This window comes from Prionailurus bengalensis, chromosome E4 (assembly GCF_016509475.1).
Source record: "Prionailurus bengalensis isolate Pbe53 chromosome E4, Fcat_Pben_1.1_paternal_pri, whole genome shotgun sequence".
NCBI classification, from domain to species: Eukaryota; Metazoa; Chordata; class Mammalia; order Carnivora; family Felidae; genus Prionailurus; species Prionailurus bengalensis.
In genome coordinates this window covers 41303502-41323037 of record NC_057360.1, presented here as the reverse complement: position 1 = coordinate 41323037, position 19536 = coordinate 41303502, and the positions used below count along the sequence as shown (strand labels likewise).

Sequence of the window (19536 nt, the reverse complement as noted above, 5' to 3'; positions counted from 1 at the left end):
GTCCCCTAGAAGCTGCCCCTCTCAGATTTGGCCAGGCACCACGGTCCATCAGAGTACTTTTTACCCCACTAGCCATCCACAGTGCCACGCTCCTGTGAGCCAGCACCGTATGCCCTCCAGAGCTAATTATAGGTCAGTGAGCTAGCAGGCCAGAGGGGGGACAGATGGTGACTTCATGTGGCTGCAATACACACCACCCCTCCCTGTGACCTCCCCTCCATTCCTCCTGATTCCATACCTGGGACCTAGACTCTGAGGCAGCTTTTACTCTTGTGGTCCTCTCTGCTCCTTACCACCTCCTCTCCAGGACACACATGCCACGCACAACCCCATGCCAATCGGAAGCCACACCTTTGCTCCTACAGCAACCCATCCAAGGGCCTAAGGCCCCAGGGGAGAGTCCCCCCGGCATAAAAAGGCCTCAGCTAGTGTCTCCATATCCTAAAGCCCCCTTGGTCTCCGGCTCCCTGGCCCTACCGAGCCTTCACACTTGACTCCTCCTCCCCTCCCCAGCTCGCACCCTGCTAGCCTCATAGGCTCTGAAAGATCCACTGAAATCCCTGACAACTCTTGGCAACTCTAAGATTCCAGCAGTCAACTCAGAGAAGAGACCTAGGAGCCTGGTTGCCTGCCCTGCCCTGCCCCTCCAATCCCTCCTTATCACCCAACTGCCAGACCTCATATACTCCACGGTTCTGACATCATGACATGCTCATCCGCACATGCCCAGGTACCACTAAATGAGATTTCTCACACCCCGTTCCCCACACTCTTCTATCTTCCACAAGAGGGCATCTCCCACTGTGCCGAGTGTCTCGTGCATTCTTGGCCTCTAATAATCATTGTGCGATTCATCATCTCATTATTTTGAGATGCTATTTATCTCAGGCAGCCTCCTCGGGCCTCAGGACAAAGTCCTAGAAAATAGCCAAGAAAAATCGTTCAAACTGTCCCTTTTGCTAAGGCAGGTTCTCTTGGGACTACCTGTCCAGTTAATAGTGGTAGTGGGTGGATGGGTTGGAATCCAGTTCAGACAGCTGTTTGAAAGCATGTAGACAGGGCTCTGCTTTTTCCTAATCCAACAGCAGTGCAACAAAATGGGAGCGGGGGAGTTGTTAACAGTGTGTACCTTTCAGCTGCTCCATTGCTGTAAATTGCCTTCAAAAGACCCAGCACATAGCATCGTGCTTGGCACACAGTAGGTACCAAATAAATGTTTGCTGGGTGTTGAACAAAAGTACTAGGTATCAGTTCCAACAGCTCTGGAAAGACAGGGAAGTCCCTGAAACCTGGCTACTGGAGGGGCCTGTTCAGCTCCCACCAGGAGGGGATCTCCATGCTAACTAAGCAAAGCCTCCTCCTTAACCACTCGCTCACCACATAGAACAGCAGAATAGCAGCCCCAACAAACATATCCCTCTAAATGGATACTGCCAGCAGAACTCTCCTCAAAGGTGACATCAGCTCCTAGTGGCACCTTGTCCTGGATCCCTCCCTCCTTCTCAAAGAAAACCACCCACACCACATTTCCAAGTCCTCCAACCTGACCTCTCTCTTCTCACCCACCATCAAAACCTGCAGGATCTATACTGGAAAACACTCCTACTGCGTGGTTCAAAGTCAACTCCCCACTCCCATCCTCCCAGTTCAGGAATCTATTCCAGCCCTCTTTTCCGGTTGCGCCCACTCTCACCCCCACCCCCACCAGACCTCGGGTTGGCCGCTCCTTCCATCCCAGCCCCGGCACTGCGGAGATGGGGGCATTTCTGGCACAGCCTGAGACTGGCAGTTCAAGGAAATGAGAGCTAGCGATATTAAGAAGGGGTGTTAGGAGCAACGCGGGAAGGATTAAGACCCCCGGCAAGCTCGAAGACCTCAGTACCTCCTGTGCCCAAAGCAGCGGAGCCGGCCCAAGAGCTAAGAGGTGCTTTTTCTCTGACTCTCCTGGATGGGAAATGGGGGCGCAGTCCATCTAGCTCCCACCGGGAGACTTGCCAACTCAGCCCCCCTCCTCCGAGGATGGTGGAGATGAGGGAGAACTCCACGCCCTCCCGCAAACCGGGCATCGCCCCCCATTCTCACCCCCAAGGGCACAGGGCACTGCAAAAGCCGGCGAGAGGCGGCGGAGAGAGCAATATCTATGCCAGCCAGAGACGACACATCCGGAGTAAAACGGGGCTGTTTTCCAAGGCGCGCTAGACAGAGACCCCTCCCCAAACTGGAGGGGAGCTGGAGGTGGGAAGAAGAGGCATCCTTTTCCCAGCCCGGGTTCTGGGCGCTCACCTGCCTGCAGTCGTCGAGAGCCAGGCAGCTCAGCTCCGAGGCGGAAGGGAGCCGCCCCCGACTCGGGGGAGCCAGACACGTCCTAGGGAGCGGAGCGAGCGCGGAGGTAGCTGCAGCCTCCGCCAGCGCCTAAGCGCCTCGCCTCTAGGCCCCGCCCCTCCCTCCCCTAAAGGCCCCTGGCCCCACCCCGAAAGGCGGGGCCTGGCCGGCTCCCCCGAGGCCACGCCCCTGCCCCAGCACGTGACGAGAGCCGCTGTGCTACTGCGCGCCATCTTGGCTTGGCCCGGAGAGCCCTTCTGAGGAGGTGGGAGAATCAGGGTTTTACCCAACACCACTGAAGTGTCAGGGTCCAGCAGTCCCCTGCCTCCTTCCCAGGAGCACACGTCCTGCCCCTCCATTTGTACTCTGCCCTTATTCCTAATCCAACCACCAGCTCCCTAAATTGGCCTGTCCTGGCCTTTGAATGGCTGGTTGCCAATGGTTTGTCACCTTTCACACCTGCTCTCATACCACTTTATTACTTTTCTTTTGGTTGCATCTATTTCCTAAGTGGGGAACCTTGAAATCCGAATACATTTCCGAATACAGTTGCGATACTTCAATGAACTGTATCGCTGGCCTGAATTCAGGCAGCCGTCCGTGCTAACACTGTTACTAGAATATGAAATGTCTGTTACATACGCATAGTATGAAGACAGTCTCCATGCCAGATTCCTGACTGACAAGTTTTACTTAAAACTCTCCATTTTCCTGAATTGCTCCATACCCTGTCCCGTGTGGCTATTAATTGCATCTTTCCCATCTGGTTTGTGAAGTCTCATCACAGTGCCTACTCAATTCTTTAGGATACCCGGTGCGCACTGCTACAAGTGTGAAGAATTTTTATATACATGCAATGTGTACATATTTATAGATTTACACACAACATGTTCCCGATCTTCTGCAACTAATGCTGTATGTAGTTGAAATCAGAACGACACATAATACCGTTCTTTTTTTTTTTTTTCTTTCTCCCAGTATATTCACCAAGTGGCTTAGTTTCCTTAGATCTTTGGTGGAAGACAGGAAAATCTGAGTAATTCTGATTATGGGGGTGAGAAACACAGCTAAATTTGTGTAATTTTGTTTGTCTGACCCTGAGAGCAAAATCAAGAGATATACTTTTAAGAAGTGAAAATTACAAAGCAGTTTTTACAAAAGTAGTCCAGAAAGTTCCAACTCTTCTCCAGGTGGCTTGGGGTTCTTCGAAAGGAAATCCCTGGGACACTTCACACATCCTTTCACTAAAACATGAATCATCCTAGAAAAGGCAACTTGGCCAATGCAGAAGGAAGGCTGAAACCATAACCAAGTGTTTGTCAATATCATGCTAAGAAAACAGCTCAGGAGGTATCTAATATTGTATCAATCATCACCACAAAGTTTAATACCAAAACTTAGAAGTTGAGTCAGAAGACAATTATTAAGCCAAATTAGTTTCACTCCCCTTTTAAAGGTACCTCCTAAATGGGGTATACACGATCCATCAGAATAATTCCCTGCTGCTTCATGGCATCATTAGTCCAGGGAACCAGAGCTCTGTGCTTCTTCCCTTCTGCCTCAAAAAAGCGACTTTTGATTGTAGACCTTTGCAAGGTGTTACTGTCCTTGGAGGGGGGCGGGGGTTGTTTATTTTTATCATTCACATACTCAAATTCTGATTTTCACTGACCCAGGCTCACTTTCCATGTGAACAGCTTTTAGTACCACCCTCGGTGTGGGGTAAGGTTTAGCTATTAGCAGCCGTCTTAAACAGATGCTTCCTAAGAATATTCTTTAACTAGTAGGGGTTAGGGAGGATAGTTCAGGAAAAAAACCACACGCTAATTTAACAGTTTGGTTTGTGGTAATAATTACCCCCATAAGATTTACATGGCTTGAGACTACTATCTGAATCTCATGGCACCATCCAGCTACTATCCAGCTCACACCAGCTAATTTGGGGGTCTGGGGAGGGAGGACAAGTAGCAAGGTTATCTTGTTAGGAAAGACAAAATAAAACCAAAAATCCCACCCACGAACCTCTTCTCAGAGTACACCAGCTACAGCAAGTCCTCTAACAGGACATTAGCATTTCTGCAGGGATGTAAGGCCAGGTTCCTGTAGGCACACAGAATGATAGGCAGCATAGGGCAGGCCAGGGCAGAGGCAGATCACAAAGTGCTTATAGTTCAGGAGGCTGGTTTCAACACAGAATGCATTTTTTTTAAAATGACCTTCAGCATAATAAATGCCTAACAATTCAATGAAAATATCATTATTCTTCTGCCTTTCTTGGTCTGTTTTGCAATTTACTTAGAAACACATATTCCAGGGGTGTCTGGGTGGCTCAGTCGGTTGAGCGTCCGACTTCGGCTCAGGTCACGATCTCACAGTCCGTGAGTTCGAGCCCCGCGTCAGGCTCTGTGCTGACAGCTCAGAGCCTGGAGCCTGCTTCGGATTCTGTGTCTCCCTCTCTCTCTGCCCCTTCCCTGCTCATGCTCTGTCTCTCTGTCTCTCAAAAATGAATAAACATTAAAAAAATAAAATAAAATAAAATAAAATAAAATAAAATAAAATAAAATAAAATAAATAAAATAAAAATAAATAAAATAAAAAATAAAATAAAATAAAATAAAATAAAATAAAATAAAATAAAATAAAATAAAATAAAACACATATTCCAAAGACTCTTTCATATATACCTTTTAGGCTGATTACGGATAAGGTATACCACAATCAAATTTTTACTTACCCTCTTACTTTCTTATCTATGTACAATCTGCCTCCTCCCTTTTGCCACCATCTACCAGAGGGAATGAAACGGAACTTTTTAACTGTGGGACAGCAAAAAGACCTGGGTCAGAATCCTCCGCCATTTATTGGCTGCATGGCCTTGGGTAAGTCACGGATTCAGTTTTCTCAACCACAGAATGGGACCAGTATCACCTACCTTGCAGGATCATGAGAATTAGTGTTGTCGTGTAAAGTTCCTAGTATAGTACCAAGGGCACAAAGTCATCATCACCACCACTATCAAGCCTCGTGCAAAAATCTAAATTGGCAAAAAAATATTTATGCAAATATCCAAAAGTGATTTTTAAAGAAAGATACACAAGTCAATCTTCTAAGATTCTGAAAACCCTGTCACCTGCTTTATTTCTGGAGGAGGGTAAAGGGAGAAGAGAAAATATTCACTTGAATTTGAGGGGGAGCTTAATGGGAAGCAATAGTAGCAACAATTTTAGGCCTCTAAGGCTCCTCTCTGATCACAAGGGAAGGCTGAAACTTCCTTGTTTGGAGATTCAAGAGTTTAATTTTTCCCTAGAGCAAGATCATCCATTTTTGCTGGGATAAAAGAATAAAGAACAACAAACTCAATAGCACCAAATGGGGTTTAACACAGAAAACGGGGCCATTTCTCCTTTCAAATGCACATTTTTTACATTAAAATATGTTTATAAATCATAGTTGTTTTTCCTCTCGATTCAATCCTTCTCCTTCCCCTACCAGGAGCCCGGGGAACTGGAAGAGCACGTGCGTTACTGACCAGATATACAATCCGGACGCCCCTTCCAAACCGGAATCTGATTACTAATGGACTGGCCCAGCTCAGGGCTGCCCTCAGCGACGAGAAGCAGTAACTATGCTCTCAGGGAGAATGGGTACTGAGGATGCCACCAGTCAAAGAGTCGAACGCTGTGCACTGGGTCCAGGATGATTTGCACGCCCTGTTCGCTGCGCAGTTTCCGGCCGCCACGGACAGGAGAGTCCTGGAACACCAGTCTCACGCGATGATGCCGCATGTCCGTGCTCACATTGATAGTAAACTAGCAGAGAAAAAGCAAATTCAGTCCCCAAATCCAACAACCTTGTTTTCCTACGGCTTACTCTGAAATAAGACAGTCTAGACAAAATTTACACTGGCTGGGCCACAAAATGAAATTTCTTCATATTTAAACTCTGCTAAAGAAAGCTTCTCAAATAGCTGAGTAAATCAGGATATACACACACAGACTACCACTGAAGTCAATTTTTAAAAACTGGGTGGGAGCTATACGAAATGACTTGAAGGCATCCTGATGAGATATTTTCAGCAAGTCAAACAAGATGCATGAAACATACATCTGATCACATGTTTGGTAAAATAAACCACACAATCTCTAAATATGTTTATGTATATGTTGGTCTGTACAGAACTGTAGGAGCACGAAGTACAGGGAATCTAAATATATAACTAGGTCATTAATGTGACTTAACCTTGAGGGAGGGGAGAGGTGCCTAACAACCAACACAGCATGTATGATATAATCTCAGTTATACAAAATTATTTAAGAGAGTGGACGTATGCATGTACATAATAATGGACACAATAAAGAACAACTCCCAAAAAGTTAATAGTTATAGGACAGTCAACGTCTAGGTCACCTTTCCTTTCTCGATGTATTTATGTATTATTTAAGTCCTTTCCATGAAGTATGCATTATTTATTTTACCATTAAAAAAAGAATAAAACTATTTTCAGTGTGGAGGTTGGAACCCCACGCAGCTCTGAACATAAGCCTAAAGGACAGCGAAGATAAATCGCATGAACTCTCAAGTTCCCAATCCAGTCAAAATTTTTAAAAACTTGGAAAACAGGCCAGAGAGATATTTGTTGTTTACTAATCTAATTCTTGGCTAAGGCTTGAATAGTCACCATCACACAGGGGACCGAGTGGTCACCCTACATTTTAGTATTCCATTTATGACACCACAAGCACGCCTCAAGGTCCTGACATACAGTGCTCATATATAAGCCTCCATATTATCCCTGAAAGGATGATGTTTCTCCAATATTAACGATAACTATACAAAGATGCAAAAAACACATGAGATAAGATATTCTCAGATATGACTGACTCCTCCATAAATCTGTTCCTAATATATAAATCTGCATTCAGAATTTTTTTTAAAAAAAAATTATTGTTCAAAGATTTCTTCCTCGATGATTAAATTTATAAATTTCTGTCCAGCCCTCCGTATAGTGAGAGTAAGTAAAAGAGCTAAGAATGACACGCTGTCCCCACTTACCAGGGTAAATATCATTCCCATGACAATTGGAATAAAGATGAAGTTGAGGGTAGTGACCTGTAGTAGGCAGCAGTCCTGGTCTGGGTTGGTATGAACATCTTCGTACTGAATGGGAGGCTGCAACCCTCCCATACACTTGCTCTTTAATCTAGGGGACTGAAGAGAACTGAGAATTACTCTCATAGCTTAGAGGAAATGTTCATGGCTCTAAGACTCCACCCGTGAAAGTCCTATGGCTCAACAAAAGGATGAGATCCCTCTTCTGTCACCTCCTCTCTTTATAGACATATTGGTTTCTATACAGATCAAGGAAAACCTGCCTTTTGAAAGAAGAGGAAACACATTAGGATAAGCAATGTGGCAATGGGTATATGCTTCATTTAGGCGGGATTTCCGGCCTTCTGGCAAGAAATGGAAACTTATAGCTCTATCAGAAGCTCTCCAATGTTTGAAAGATTGCAAATTCCTTGCGACTTGTTGGACTCCAAAGAACGTCTGCTGCACAAATGGGACAGAAGCAGAAGTGGCCGTCTAATTCCAGTCACCATAAATAAAAGAGTCGTGAGTCTCAGAACTAAAGGAAGTCTCAGCATTCACCTTTCTGCAGTTAATTCCGGTCTCAGCTGGAACACTGCTGAGACTGCCCTGCAGCTCCTTCCCAGAAACATCCCATGGTGGACCTTCTATCAACATCTAATGGGTATCACAGATTGAGGACCTATTATTAACATCAAATGATTAGAGCCAAAATTCTTCCTTAAAACCACGTTTAAAAAAAAAAAAAAATCAAATGGAAAAATATGATTTACTTTCATTATAAACCTATCTGTAACTCACCTACCATCAAGTGCAGGATAACTAATCGCATTTATAATGCATCTCCCTATAAGATACTAAGTAGGGGAGACAGAAGGAAGAAATGAGCCTGCTGAGGACAAGAAGTAAAGACAAGCAAAGCAGACCCTCACAGAGGCCAAGATCTCAGGTATAGTCCAAGCAAAAGGCAGAGACAGAGTAGAATACTATCTCCTCTTCTTATACATAGCCTCTTGGCAGCCCCTTTCCTCAGGGCCTCCCCACACGGCCTCAGGTGTAAAACCATACAAATCACTGTTGTTTGCAAATACATTTGCTTTGAAAAACAAAAAGTGATAGGCAAACAACCCCAGTACATTGTTATAACAAGTTTTCCCCTTTTTCCCATGTTTAGAAAGTCTTCAACTATACAGAAAAGGTAATAAAAGAGTGCAATAAACTCCTGTATACCCTCTATCATTAGATATTCCATTTTCTCTCCTCCCACCTCTCTCTCATGTTATGTATACACACATATACAAATCACACGCACGTTGGGGGCAGAAGGGGCAAAGCCATCTGAAAGCAGCACTGATGCACCACCTTATTCAGCATGGATGAAGACACATAAAACCAGAGTGTCACCGTCATACCTAAGAAATTAACAACAATTGCCTATCATCTCATATTCACAGCATCCTCAAATTTCTTGAATTGTCCCCATGTGTCTTTTATAGCTCTTTGTTCCCCGATTCAGTGCCCACTTTGCATTACACTATTGTACCATGAGGTCTCTTTCGTATAGGGTAATTCCTCCTTCCTTTTCTTCTCATGGCATTTCTGTAAGTTTTGATGTGTACTATTTGATTTTAATAAGGCAATTTTATGCCTAGTGAAATTTATTAGAACAGCATAGTGCCTGAAAAACAACAAGAAGATACGACTACATACCTGTTTTTTGAACTTAAAGTTGAATTCCCACATTGGTTCCTGTCTGTTCCCAACAATCTTTCTGCACCAGAAAAGTAAGCACTGTAAGAAAAAGAAAAATAAAGTAAACCAAAAATAAATAAATATAAGACAGAAAAGGAAAAAAATCAAAATAAGGTCACAAAAAATAACCAGCAAAAACCTGTTTGACAGCTCTAAAGCCAGCCACAGTCCCAATGCTGAGATTTTACTTTGGCACAGATAGAGACCCCTCCCCGCCAATTTGACACTGGTGCAACATGAAAAGACACAGTCCCAGGGTTATTCAGTAAAGAGAAGAGGGACCAATATAAGTCAACCTCAGATGCTGTTGAGGTCAACCCCCACTGTTCTCATCTTTAAAGACAGAAACATGGTCTCTAGAGACTGGGACATTCTCTGATTCAGCAAGCCACTCCTCTATATGAAAATATAAGGGCAGCCAGTAGCCACCAGGCAAGATGATAACAAAGCCATAAGGCAGGCAGAGATGGCCGGTCCTGTAACAGGAGCAAGCCACTCAGGACCTTCTGGGAGCAGACAGCCGATGTGAAAACTACAGAGCTGGGCTGAATTCAGTCTCAAGTAAGCCCCTCAGTGAAAGTCAGGCTACAGCTAGGGTTAACACAAGAAGTTAAGTACCTCCCAGGGGATAAGGGGTGGGTCGTCCGCCGTGCCAGCTGTCCTGCCCTTCAGACATGCCCTGTACGTCCTGCTGTTCCATCAAAAATAATGGGCTTGGCTTTAAGGGGCAGACACTTCTGCTGCCATCACAACGGCTCCAGTGTCCCATACAAGCTATGCTATTGAAAAGAGAGAGAGGGAGAATCAAATACGAAAAGCTGGAGTCCAGGAACGTGGGACAACTTCCTTTAGGCATGCTGCCAACTCCCTGAATGCCATGCGATTGTGGTTATACAAGTGGCAAGGCCATGCATGGGACACCTGCCACTGCAGGTCCCACATCCTCTTAAGAGATCTCTAACAACAAGGCACAAAAGAAGCAGCCAAGAGGCCTGGGCTTACTATCTGGAATAAGACCTTAGGTTTCACCACCTTGGCTTTTTATAATCTACTTTTAAAAAATTAATATAAGTGATAAGACTATGAAGCCAGAGGTATTTTCGATTTAGGCAGTAGCACTTGCATTGTGCACTGGAGCCGCTAGGATGTGTCAGGCATGAGGAGTTCGCCCAGTGCTGCTCTACTCCCAGCAAATGACTCACACCTGGCACGATGTGTAGCTTTGGGATGATCCCCACCTCCTCATACTTGGTCTGATACTATCAAATGTTTCTGGGGGAGGCAAACTGCAAGTGTGAGATGATATACCGTCCACTCATATTACTAGCGGAAGCAGCTGCTGGGTGAAATTCTACTCGCCCCGCATTCTACTCTTGCCCTAAAGCCACCAGCGAGTGTGGTATTAAATTGAGCTCAGCCCATAACCCTGATCATCTCAGTTTGCAATCCTGGAAGGAACCTCGATAATCCTGAAACCAACAGTACCCTTTCAACCAACATGTAGCAGGTAGAATAGTATCACACTGGAGCTAAACTAGGCGAGAAGAATCAGAACACCCAAAGCGCAGAAACAAAATAGAAGAGAACGGAAAGGGCTATAGAACACCAGAGCTGGGGTAGGAACAGACTAATAAAATTTACCCACAACTCATAAGAGACAGAATGTAGACAACGGTATTAGTTGAAGGAGAAACAGGCTGAGGCATCAACTTGCCTAAGTGATCGTGTCTGTTGTACTGGTCTAGCTCGGCAAAAGTGGGTTCGCTGGGTATTTCAATATGGCGAAAAGGAGAGAAAGGACCAAAGGCTGATAGACCTATTTACAAATCAGAAGAATGCCAGATACTTGAATACAACGTATGAATAAAAACTACTGGGGAAATCCCAAGATATAAGAAATAGCCTAGGACACAGCAAGAATTTGAGAGAGCTAAAATCTACGAGCGTGAGTACCTTATACTCTCTGAAATGACCTAGCCCAGAGCTTGGCAACAGTGGGCACTTAGCATATGCTAAAGTCTGTACCAAAACCTTTTAACGAGGTCAACAAGAAACAAGAAGCCTAGACATCAAGGTCACATTCAGAAAAGAAAATTACTAAGGTGTTCGTGTTGTATCTTTGCATCGTGATTTAAAGCACCTTGTTAAGAATTACAGTTTACATTTACCGTTTGAGTTGTGCTCTTCCTAACCCAAACCATCAAAACCATCTAAAGTGATCCAATGTACAATGCATGAGAATAAAGTAAAGAGAATAAAGAATATGCTAGAAGCACAAGAAAGCTTTAAGGTAAAGGTAAGAAAAGCCAGCCCAGCAGAGCAGGAATGTCTTAGAGAAGTGAAACCCTTGAGTCCTGAAAGCTTCCATTAGTCCCCTAGCAGCCTGGAACCTATAGCCCTAGCCCTCCCCATCAAGAAAGCTGGAGATAAGCCATATTAATAGGCCCACCATACAAGAGTCCACTAGTTAGGCACCAACAATAATTCTCACTTACTTTGGAATTCTTTAATGTGCTGGGAGTGCTTTCTGGAATGGCTGGATTCTTGGAGATTCGAGCAGCAAATGGCTCATACATATGGTACAGAGATCGGATCACACATGCCCGGAGACAGCGCAGCTTCTCCATGGACTCTGGTCGCAGGCGCAAAGGCAGAGAGGCATCCAGCGTGTAGTGCCTGAAACAGGACACATTACTCCTACCAATATGTGGCCTATCTGTCCTGCTCTGGGTCCCCTAGGATTCCTATTCTCCATATGAACCTAACTGTATGATTCTACTGGCCAGTAGTTAGCTTGTCCCCAGTGTTCTCCCAGGCACACACGTGTACACACACCACCACCACCACCACCACTTCTTCATTTCTTAGCTATTTTTACTTCTTTGCTATGCAAAAACCAATTCACATATATCTTGTAATCCTGCAGTCCACTCATGTGTTTCATGTCTCAACAAGTTCTCTACATACTTCCACCTCAACATCTCTCCCCATAACATCCTTACTGAGAGTTTATAATCTTCGTTACATTTCTGCATCTGGTAGCAAAAGCTAGCCGTCTTACTAATTATATCATTCACTTGCTCCTCACTCTCACCTCTACAACTATACACAGGGCAACATGAGTACAAAAACTCTACGATACTTCATGATAATTAGCAAACTAAGAAACAATGAACCCAGTTAGAAAGGTAAGCAGATAGACATCTGTAGCTTTTGAAAATTCTAGTTAAAATAAACTTATGAAGAAAAGTCAAAGACCACTCTTTGTGAGACCCGAAGCAAGACTTTTTGTTAAAAGTGGATACTGGATGGGGGAGGGGGCAACCATAGGGAAGACAATTACCTGGATGAATTAATAACACCAATTTTAAATTAAAGAGGGGCTCAATTTGGGATGAGCACTGGGTGTTGCATGGAAACCAATTTGACAATAAATTTCATATTTAAAAAAAAAAAAAAAAAAAAGAGGGGCTCAAGGAGTCCAAAGCTAGGCTCACGCCCGGCATGGAGCAGAGAAAGTGAAAACAGTCACTAGCCAGGGAGTAGCTCCAAATCATAATCAGCAATGAAATCAGCTACAAAGACAACAGAGTGAGCTCTCTGTGGTCGCACCTTCGGTACAACCTGGTCCAAAAGGCAGCAGTGCAAGTGACAGTCCAGGCATTCTTACAAATCAGGGAAAAATTCACAATGTCCTCAGGACGGATATAGGAGGCCAGCAATAGCCAAATATCCATGGGATACTCTTCTCCTCCCGCCCCGTCCAGGTCTTCTGAAACAGAAAAGAGAATATAACCTTTGACCTTCTATTACACACATACCTAAAGATCCCCAATCATTTCAATTCTCCCAGGGCTTGCACTGTTAAAAAAACGGTTTTAAACAGGTCCAAGAAAGCCTGTCAGGCTCATCATTTCCTGCTTATTCTAGCTGCTAGAAACTTTTGCTTCCTGTAGCCCAAGTGACTAGGCCATATATTTAACAACTATTCAAACACTATTTTGAAGTTTGCCAAAGTACTTCTGCATACATTATACCATTCCACTCCAATAATTCTTCAACAGAAATAAGGAAAATATTACTGCGCCCATTTTATTAGTAATAAGACACAACCTTGGCACTAGGTTAAGGTAAACAGAACCCAGGTTTTACTCCAAATTCTAGCTTTGCACCACGAACTCTGCCTCTGGGTGGCTCAGTTGGTTGAGAATCAGATTCTTGATCTCAGGGGTGCCTGAGTGGCTCAGTCAGTTGAGCGTCCAACTTCAGCTCAGGTCATGATCTCACAGTTCCCAAGTTCAAGTCCCCCATCAGGCTCTGTGCTGACAGCCTAGAGCTTGTTTCGGATTCTGTCTCCCTCTCTCTCTGCCCCTCTCCTGCTCATGTTCTCTCTCTCATTCTCTCTCTCGTTCTCTCTCTCTCTCAAAAATAAACTTTAAAAAAATGTTAAAAAAAAAAAGATTCTTGATCTCAGCTCAGGTCTTGATATCAGGGTAATGAGTTCAGGCCTCATGTTGGGCTCCACGCTGGGCATGAAGCCTACTTAAAAAAACAAAACAAAACACTCTGCCTTGATTTCCCTCACAGTCCCCATCCACTAAACATTTTCTTCAATTCAGTCATTCTAAAAAAAAAAAAAAACAACTGATTTTAAAATGGTATGATGAAACCTCAAAGTGTAAACTAAGTAAAACAGCAGGTAAGTTACAGCATATCTTCATCACTCAATAAATGCCTGTAGACATGTTTCTTTCCTTCCAGTTCCTCGTTTCATTGCCAGTTTGACCTATGATCCTGGTCAGGAGCATTCAGTATTCAAAGATGCCCTGTGACAACATATCCCCACCTCCTCCTCCTTCAGACCTCATCAGGGTTCATTCTCTTAACTCTGAGGTCCATCAGATGTCTCAAGTTCAAACAAAAACTCACACTCTATAAAGATATCTGCACCTGGACAAACCCTAACCCTAACCTGTAATTCAGACCTAGTCACACAACTATCCAAAAAGAACTTTTCTTCTTTCTCTTTCCTGGGCAAAAGTACCCTACACTACCTCCCCAAAGCTGCCTCTACTTTTTTAGCTAACAGCTTCCTGCAGCTATATGACTCAATCAGGTTGTTGCATTAGATTCTTCGTTACACGGACCAACGACTCCAAAACAACATCCTCTTCTCTGGTTGCCAATTCTTCCTTATAATTTCTGGTAACCATTTAAGGTTAAGTGTGCCATGTTTGGGCCCCACCTTCTCCCACATTAAATCTCTCCCTAAAGAAGAATGAAAAGGACTATCAGAATTTCTCCCACTGAGTCCCATAAGGAGCTGTACAAAGCAGAGTGCGGTTTAAAAATGTTCATCTTGGGGCGCCTGGGTGGCTCAGTCGGTTAAGCCTCCGACTTCAGCTCAGGTCACGATCTCACGGTCCGTGAGTTCGAGCCCCGCGTCGGGCTCTGTGCTGATGGCTCAGAGCCTGGAGCCTGCTTCCGATTCTGTGTCTCCCTCTCTCTCTGCCCCTTCCCCATTCATGCTCTGTCTCTCTCTGTCTCAAAAATAAATAAACGTTAAAAAAAAAAAATTTGAAAAAGAAAAAAAAAATAAAAATGTTCATCTTTAGGGACAAAACTTGGTAACTACTGAAGAACTGTCAGTGTTTGAAACATCATTATTAAGAAATTTCAAGATGCAGGAAATGGAATCAGTAAAAGAAAGCCTCTTGGAGATAAGCCATGAAGGACATAAAGAACTTTGATAGATATAGCTTAAGAGAAAAGTACTCCAAGTGAAATAAACAGTAAACATAAAACCCAGAGACCTAGAAAAACAAAACACATGTGACAGCAATAAAGAGACAAGCCTAACAAGATTCTGATACTATTAAGAAATTACTATTAACCTTTTTAGACAGGATTAATTTTGTTGTTGTTGTTAAAGAGTATTTGTCTTTTGGAGGGAACTACCAAAATATTTACAGATAATAACAGGATACCCGGAAATTGTTTCAGAATAATCCAGTGTGTGTGTTGAGGTGGGGGAGTAGTGGTTGAAATAAAAATGGCCATAAGTTGATAAGTGTTAATGCTCGGTAACAGCTATGGGACTCATTATACTATTTTCTCTTCTTCTGTATTTGTTTCATTAAAAAGAAGCTAAAGGGGCGCCTGGGTGGCGCAGTCGGTTAAGCGTCCGACTTCAGCCAGGTCACGATCTTGCGGTCCGTGAGTTCGAGCCCCGCGTCAGGCTCTGGGCTGATGGCTCGGAGCCTGGAGCCTGCTTCCGATTCTGTGTCTCCCTCTCTCTCTGCCCCTCCCCCGTTCATGCTCTGTCTCTCTCTGTCCCAAAAATAAATAAACGTTGAAAAAAAAAAATTTAAAAAAAAAAAAAAAAAGAAGCTAAAAAGAGAAGGTAAAAAAAAACAGACCGGTCTGACTAGAATGAAGGAACCTAATGAAAGTAAAGCAGAGCAGAGAACTAAAAGATGAATTATAGTTAAACCTGAAAGCCACAAATTATGTATCTGGTAAGTGACTTGTATCCTGAATACACAAAGAATTCTCACAACTCAGTAATAAAAAGATAACCCAACTTAAAAATGGGCAAAGGATGGGGTGCCTGGGTGGCTGTTGGTTAAGCATCCACCTTCGGTTCAGGTCATGATCTCACGGTCTGTGAGTTCGAGCCCCACATCAGGCTCTGTGATGACAGCTCAGAGCCTGGAGCCTGCTTCGGATTCTGTGTCTCCCTTTCTCTCTGCCCCACCCCCACTTGCGTTCTGTCTCTGTCTCTCAAAAATGAATAAATGTTAAAAAAAAATTTTTTTTAAATGGGCAAAAGATTTGAGTAGACATTTCTCTAAAGAAGACATACAAATGGGCACTAAGCACACATGAAAAGATGCTCAACATCATTAGCCATCAGAGAAACACAAATCTAAACCATGACATACACCTGACATCCACTATGATGGCTTTAATTTAAAAAGTCAGACAATAACAAGTGTTGGTGAGAATGCAGAGAAACTGGAACTCTTTACATTACTGGTGGGAATGTAAAATGGAAACTACAAAAAACACACTGGCAATTACTCAAAAAGTTAAACCAGAGTTACCATGTGATTCAGCACTTTCACTCCTACCCAACAGAAATGAAAATATGCGTCCATACAAAAACTTGTACAAGAGCATTCACAGCAGCATTATTCAAAATACCAACAGGGGCGCCTGGGTGGCTCAGTTGGTTAAGCATCCGCGACTTCAGCTCAGGTCATGATCTTGCATTCCGTGGGTTCAAGCCCCGCGTCAGGCTCTGTGCTAACAGCTCAAAGCCTGGAGCCTGCCTCAGGTTCTGTGTTTCCCTCTCTCTCTACCCCTACCCTGCTCACACTCTGTGTGTCTCTCTCTCAAAAATAAACACTAAAAAAAAAAAACTTTTTTAATGTTTTTTTAAAAAATAGCCAAATAAACTGAAGTACTGTTATATCCTACAAAATGGATGAACTTGAAAACATGCTAAATGAAAACAGCTAGACACAAAAGACCACATATCGTATGATTCCATTTATATGAAATGTCCAGAACAGGCAAATCTAGAGACAGAAGGTAAATCAGTGGTTGGGGGTAGGCTAGGGGGACCAGGAGGATTAGGAGGAAATGAGGAATAATGCTAAGAGGTTTGGGGTGATAGAAATGTTCTCAACTCAGATCATGTTCATGGTTGCACAACTCTGTAAACATACTAAAGCCATTGAATTGTACACATTAAAGGAGCGAATTTTATGTCAGTAAAGAGATTTTAAAAATCTGTAAGCTGTTCTCTGGAGTGTGCCCAGAAACAAAGCAAAGCAAGATAAACCTTTAAAAGCATGGTGATGATGAGTAGGGATTTCAAGCAAAAAATTAAGGAACAAAGAAACGTGAGGAATGTCAGTATTAACTTTGGCCTTCTGGAAAACAGTGGTATCACTGACAATAACTGGCATAATTGCAAAGCGATGTCAGTCCACCAATTATTGATTGTTCCAATATATTTTAACAAATACAAATATCTGTTATCTGACTCTCAAGTACAGGTCAAAGTTCTGGCACATCTGACACCAAAAATACACATATCATTTATACATTAGCTTCCCCTAACTCTAGCTGATCACTGGAACCACTTTAGCTTTAAGAATAGCTATTCTGGGTGCTACCCCAGGAAAGTCTGATTCATTAAGTCTAGGGCAAACCACCGCACGACAGTCTGGCACATTATATACTGTTAGTTTATTTTTCTTTGTTTCATTTGTGTGAGTTTTATTGGCACTAAAGTATAAAATCACATAATTTTCTATTTCCCACAGTATCTATTAGACATAAGCAGACATTAACAATTGCAGAGCACTTAACAGTCCGTAGTAATATCTAACCTCAGCTGAAATGAAACTGGTTATATACAATCCACATATTTAGGAAAACGTTTTTGGTCACATCTTTGCTTCCTCACCTGTTCAGAAATCCCGAAATGCAAAGGTTTTTTGTGTTCATGTCACCATATGGGTTTTTACCTACCAGTGACATGTTCTCAATGAATGGCTAGTACAGTCGAATTTACAACTCCAGAAACCTACTGACTCTTACCAATCTCCTTTCCTCTCAAATGTAGACAAAAGTAGAAAGCGCTAGTATATTAAACCTGTCCCACTACTAAGATCCAAACCCTGGTTCTCCACTGGCTTCATCTCTTGTGCTACTCAGAAAGCGAACAGCTTCAAGTGATCATGACAGACAGGACTAAACCAAAAGCGAACAAGCCCTATACCTTTGTGCCTCTTGCTCTTTTTTTTTCTGGAGACGGTTCTCTCATGGATGCTCTCCTCCTGAGCATCCATCTCATCACTGCTGTCAATGATGTCACAGGGCTCACCAACCCCAGAAAGAGCTTCCACTGCAGGAACCTGGGAGGCTTCCAAGCCACAAAGAGATTTTACTAGAAGAAAATAAGGGGAGAATGAGATGGCAGAGTCCCATCCAGAAATACAAATGACACGACTTAGGCAGGATATCAGCATCCAAGAGGAAAAGAAAAAGGGGGGAGGGGGGAGCAAGAGTGTGAGAGAGCCTGCTGAAGAAAGCTGAGAACCAAAAAGAAAGAAATTGTAGCATTTAAATACAAAAAAAACTGAAAGCAAATGAGCAATCTGACTCCAAAGTTGCAGAGATTGACTCCTTAAAAGTGTCAACTTCAGACCTGAAGAAAAAGGGAGTGCATTATTATTCTTCCACTATAAACCCTGTAGGATAAAAAACAAAAGGTTAATGCTATTCTCGTTTGCATAAATTCTGAGAAGCAATGAGAGAAAATGAATCCAATTTAACCCTGTTCCTAAGCTAGAGTCAGTGGGTGCCATAAAAGCACAAGTCGCAGGGACCTGTGAGTTAAAGGCTTGTAAGAGAAGCGTGAGAAAAGGAAAAGCACACTTCAAGGTTATCACACAAAGAAGCAAACTGCAGAATAACTGAGAGTACATATGAACCACAGGAAAAAGACGAATAACCAAGAAGGAGGCAGTGAAAATTACAGAAAAGTACACAAAGATATATATATATATATATTTTTTTTTTTTGGATGCAAAAACAGAAATAAAATATTTCTGCTACAGGAACTGCTACTGCTCTTGGCTAATCCTCCCTTTCCCCTCCTCCGAATACATAAATGACCACTCAGGACGGCAAACACGTTTATGGGAAGATGCCCAAAGGATTCCAAGAAAAACACTGAGGCAGGATCCCAGGAAAATGAAACACCTAGTTCTGTCTTCACGGCCTGAGTCTGAAAAGACTTGTCGGCAGCCTACCTTCCTGCTGAACAGCATTGGCGACGGCTTTCTTGACCCGTCCAGACCTCACGACCGCCGGATCCGAGTTGGCATAATCCGCCACGGTCACTGAAATACAGCATCAACCCTCAAAGGAGGAGGCCTTCTCTCGTCAGCGTCCTCCCCGCCTAGACCTCCTGCTCACTGCAGGTCCCCGGCCCCAGCCGCTCTCCCATTACAGGCAAGCGAGCGCTCGCCCCGGCGCCGTCCAGCCCCCCTCCCTGCCGCCAGCAATGAGCCTTTCAACGCCCCCACCCCCTCGCCCACCTCGTCCAGAGCAGGCGTCGTGGGCCCGGAACTTGAGGCGCTTCCCTCTCTTGGGCATGGCGACCGTATCGGGGCGAGGCCGGCCTAGCGGGCCGGGACCCCGGGCCATGCCTCGGGCCGGAGAGCCGGCTCCGGGAGCCGCGAGCCAGCTCCGCCCGGCTCAGCGGCCATCCCGCACCGGAGTCCGCCGCTCTCGCGAGGACTTAGGCCAGGGCTCCGCGTCGCTTTGGCGGTCGACGCCCCGTTCGGAAACCAA

The 19536-nt window shown here is 44.0% G+C and overlaps 2 protein-coding genes across 10 annotated transcripts in view; both read right to left on the bottom strand.

Annotated features, from left to right (window-relative positions):
* The window catches only part of PPFIA4 (PTPRF interacting protein alpha 4), a 51500-nt gene extending 49079 nt beyond the window's left edge, over positions 1-2421 (bottom strand). For all 7 annotated transcript variants that reach the window (XM_043569104.1, XM_043569105.1, XM_043569107.1 and 4 more), the window contains exon 1: positions 2284-2421. The gene's annotated coding sequence lies outside the window, so the exon portion shown is untranslated. The remainder of the gene's footprint in view (positions 1-2283) is intronic.
* Positions 2422-5429: 3008 nt separating this feature from the next.
* On the bottom strand, positions 5430-19509 carry TMEM183A (transmembrane protein 183A). 3 transcript variants are annotated; one of them, XM_043569378.1, is made up of 8 exons: positions 19281-19509; positions 18993-19082; positions 17957-18124; positions 12775-12934; positions 11658-11838; positions 9121-9201; positions 7375-7530; positions 5430-6131 (listed from the first exon to the last, which is right to left on the bottom strand). In XM_043569378.1, exons 1-8 carry the CDS (start codon positions 19387-19389, stop codon positions 5946-5948), a joined length of 1131 nt encoding a protein of 376 aa, XP_043425313.1. In that variant the 5' UTR covers positions 19390-19509; the 3' UTR covers positions 5430-5945. The 3 variants fall into 3 exon arrangements, with proteins under 3 accessions (XP_043425313.1, XP_043425314.1, XP_043425315.1); XM_043569379.1 differs by having other exon boundaries at positions 12775-12931; positions 19281-19481; XM_043569380.1 differs by lacking the exon at positions 17957-18124 and having other exon boundaries at positions 19281-19480.
* Between the last annotated feature and the right edge of the window lie 27 nt (positions 19510-19536).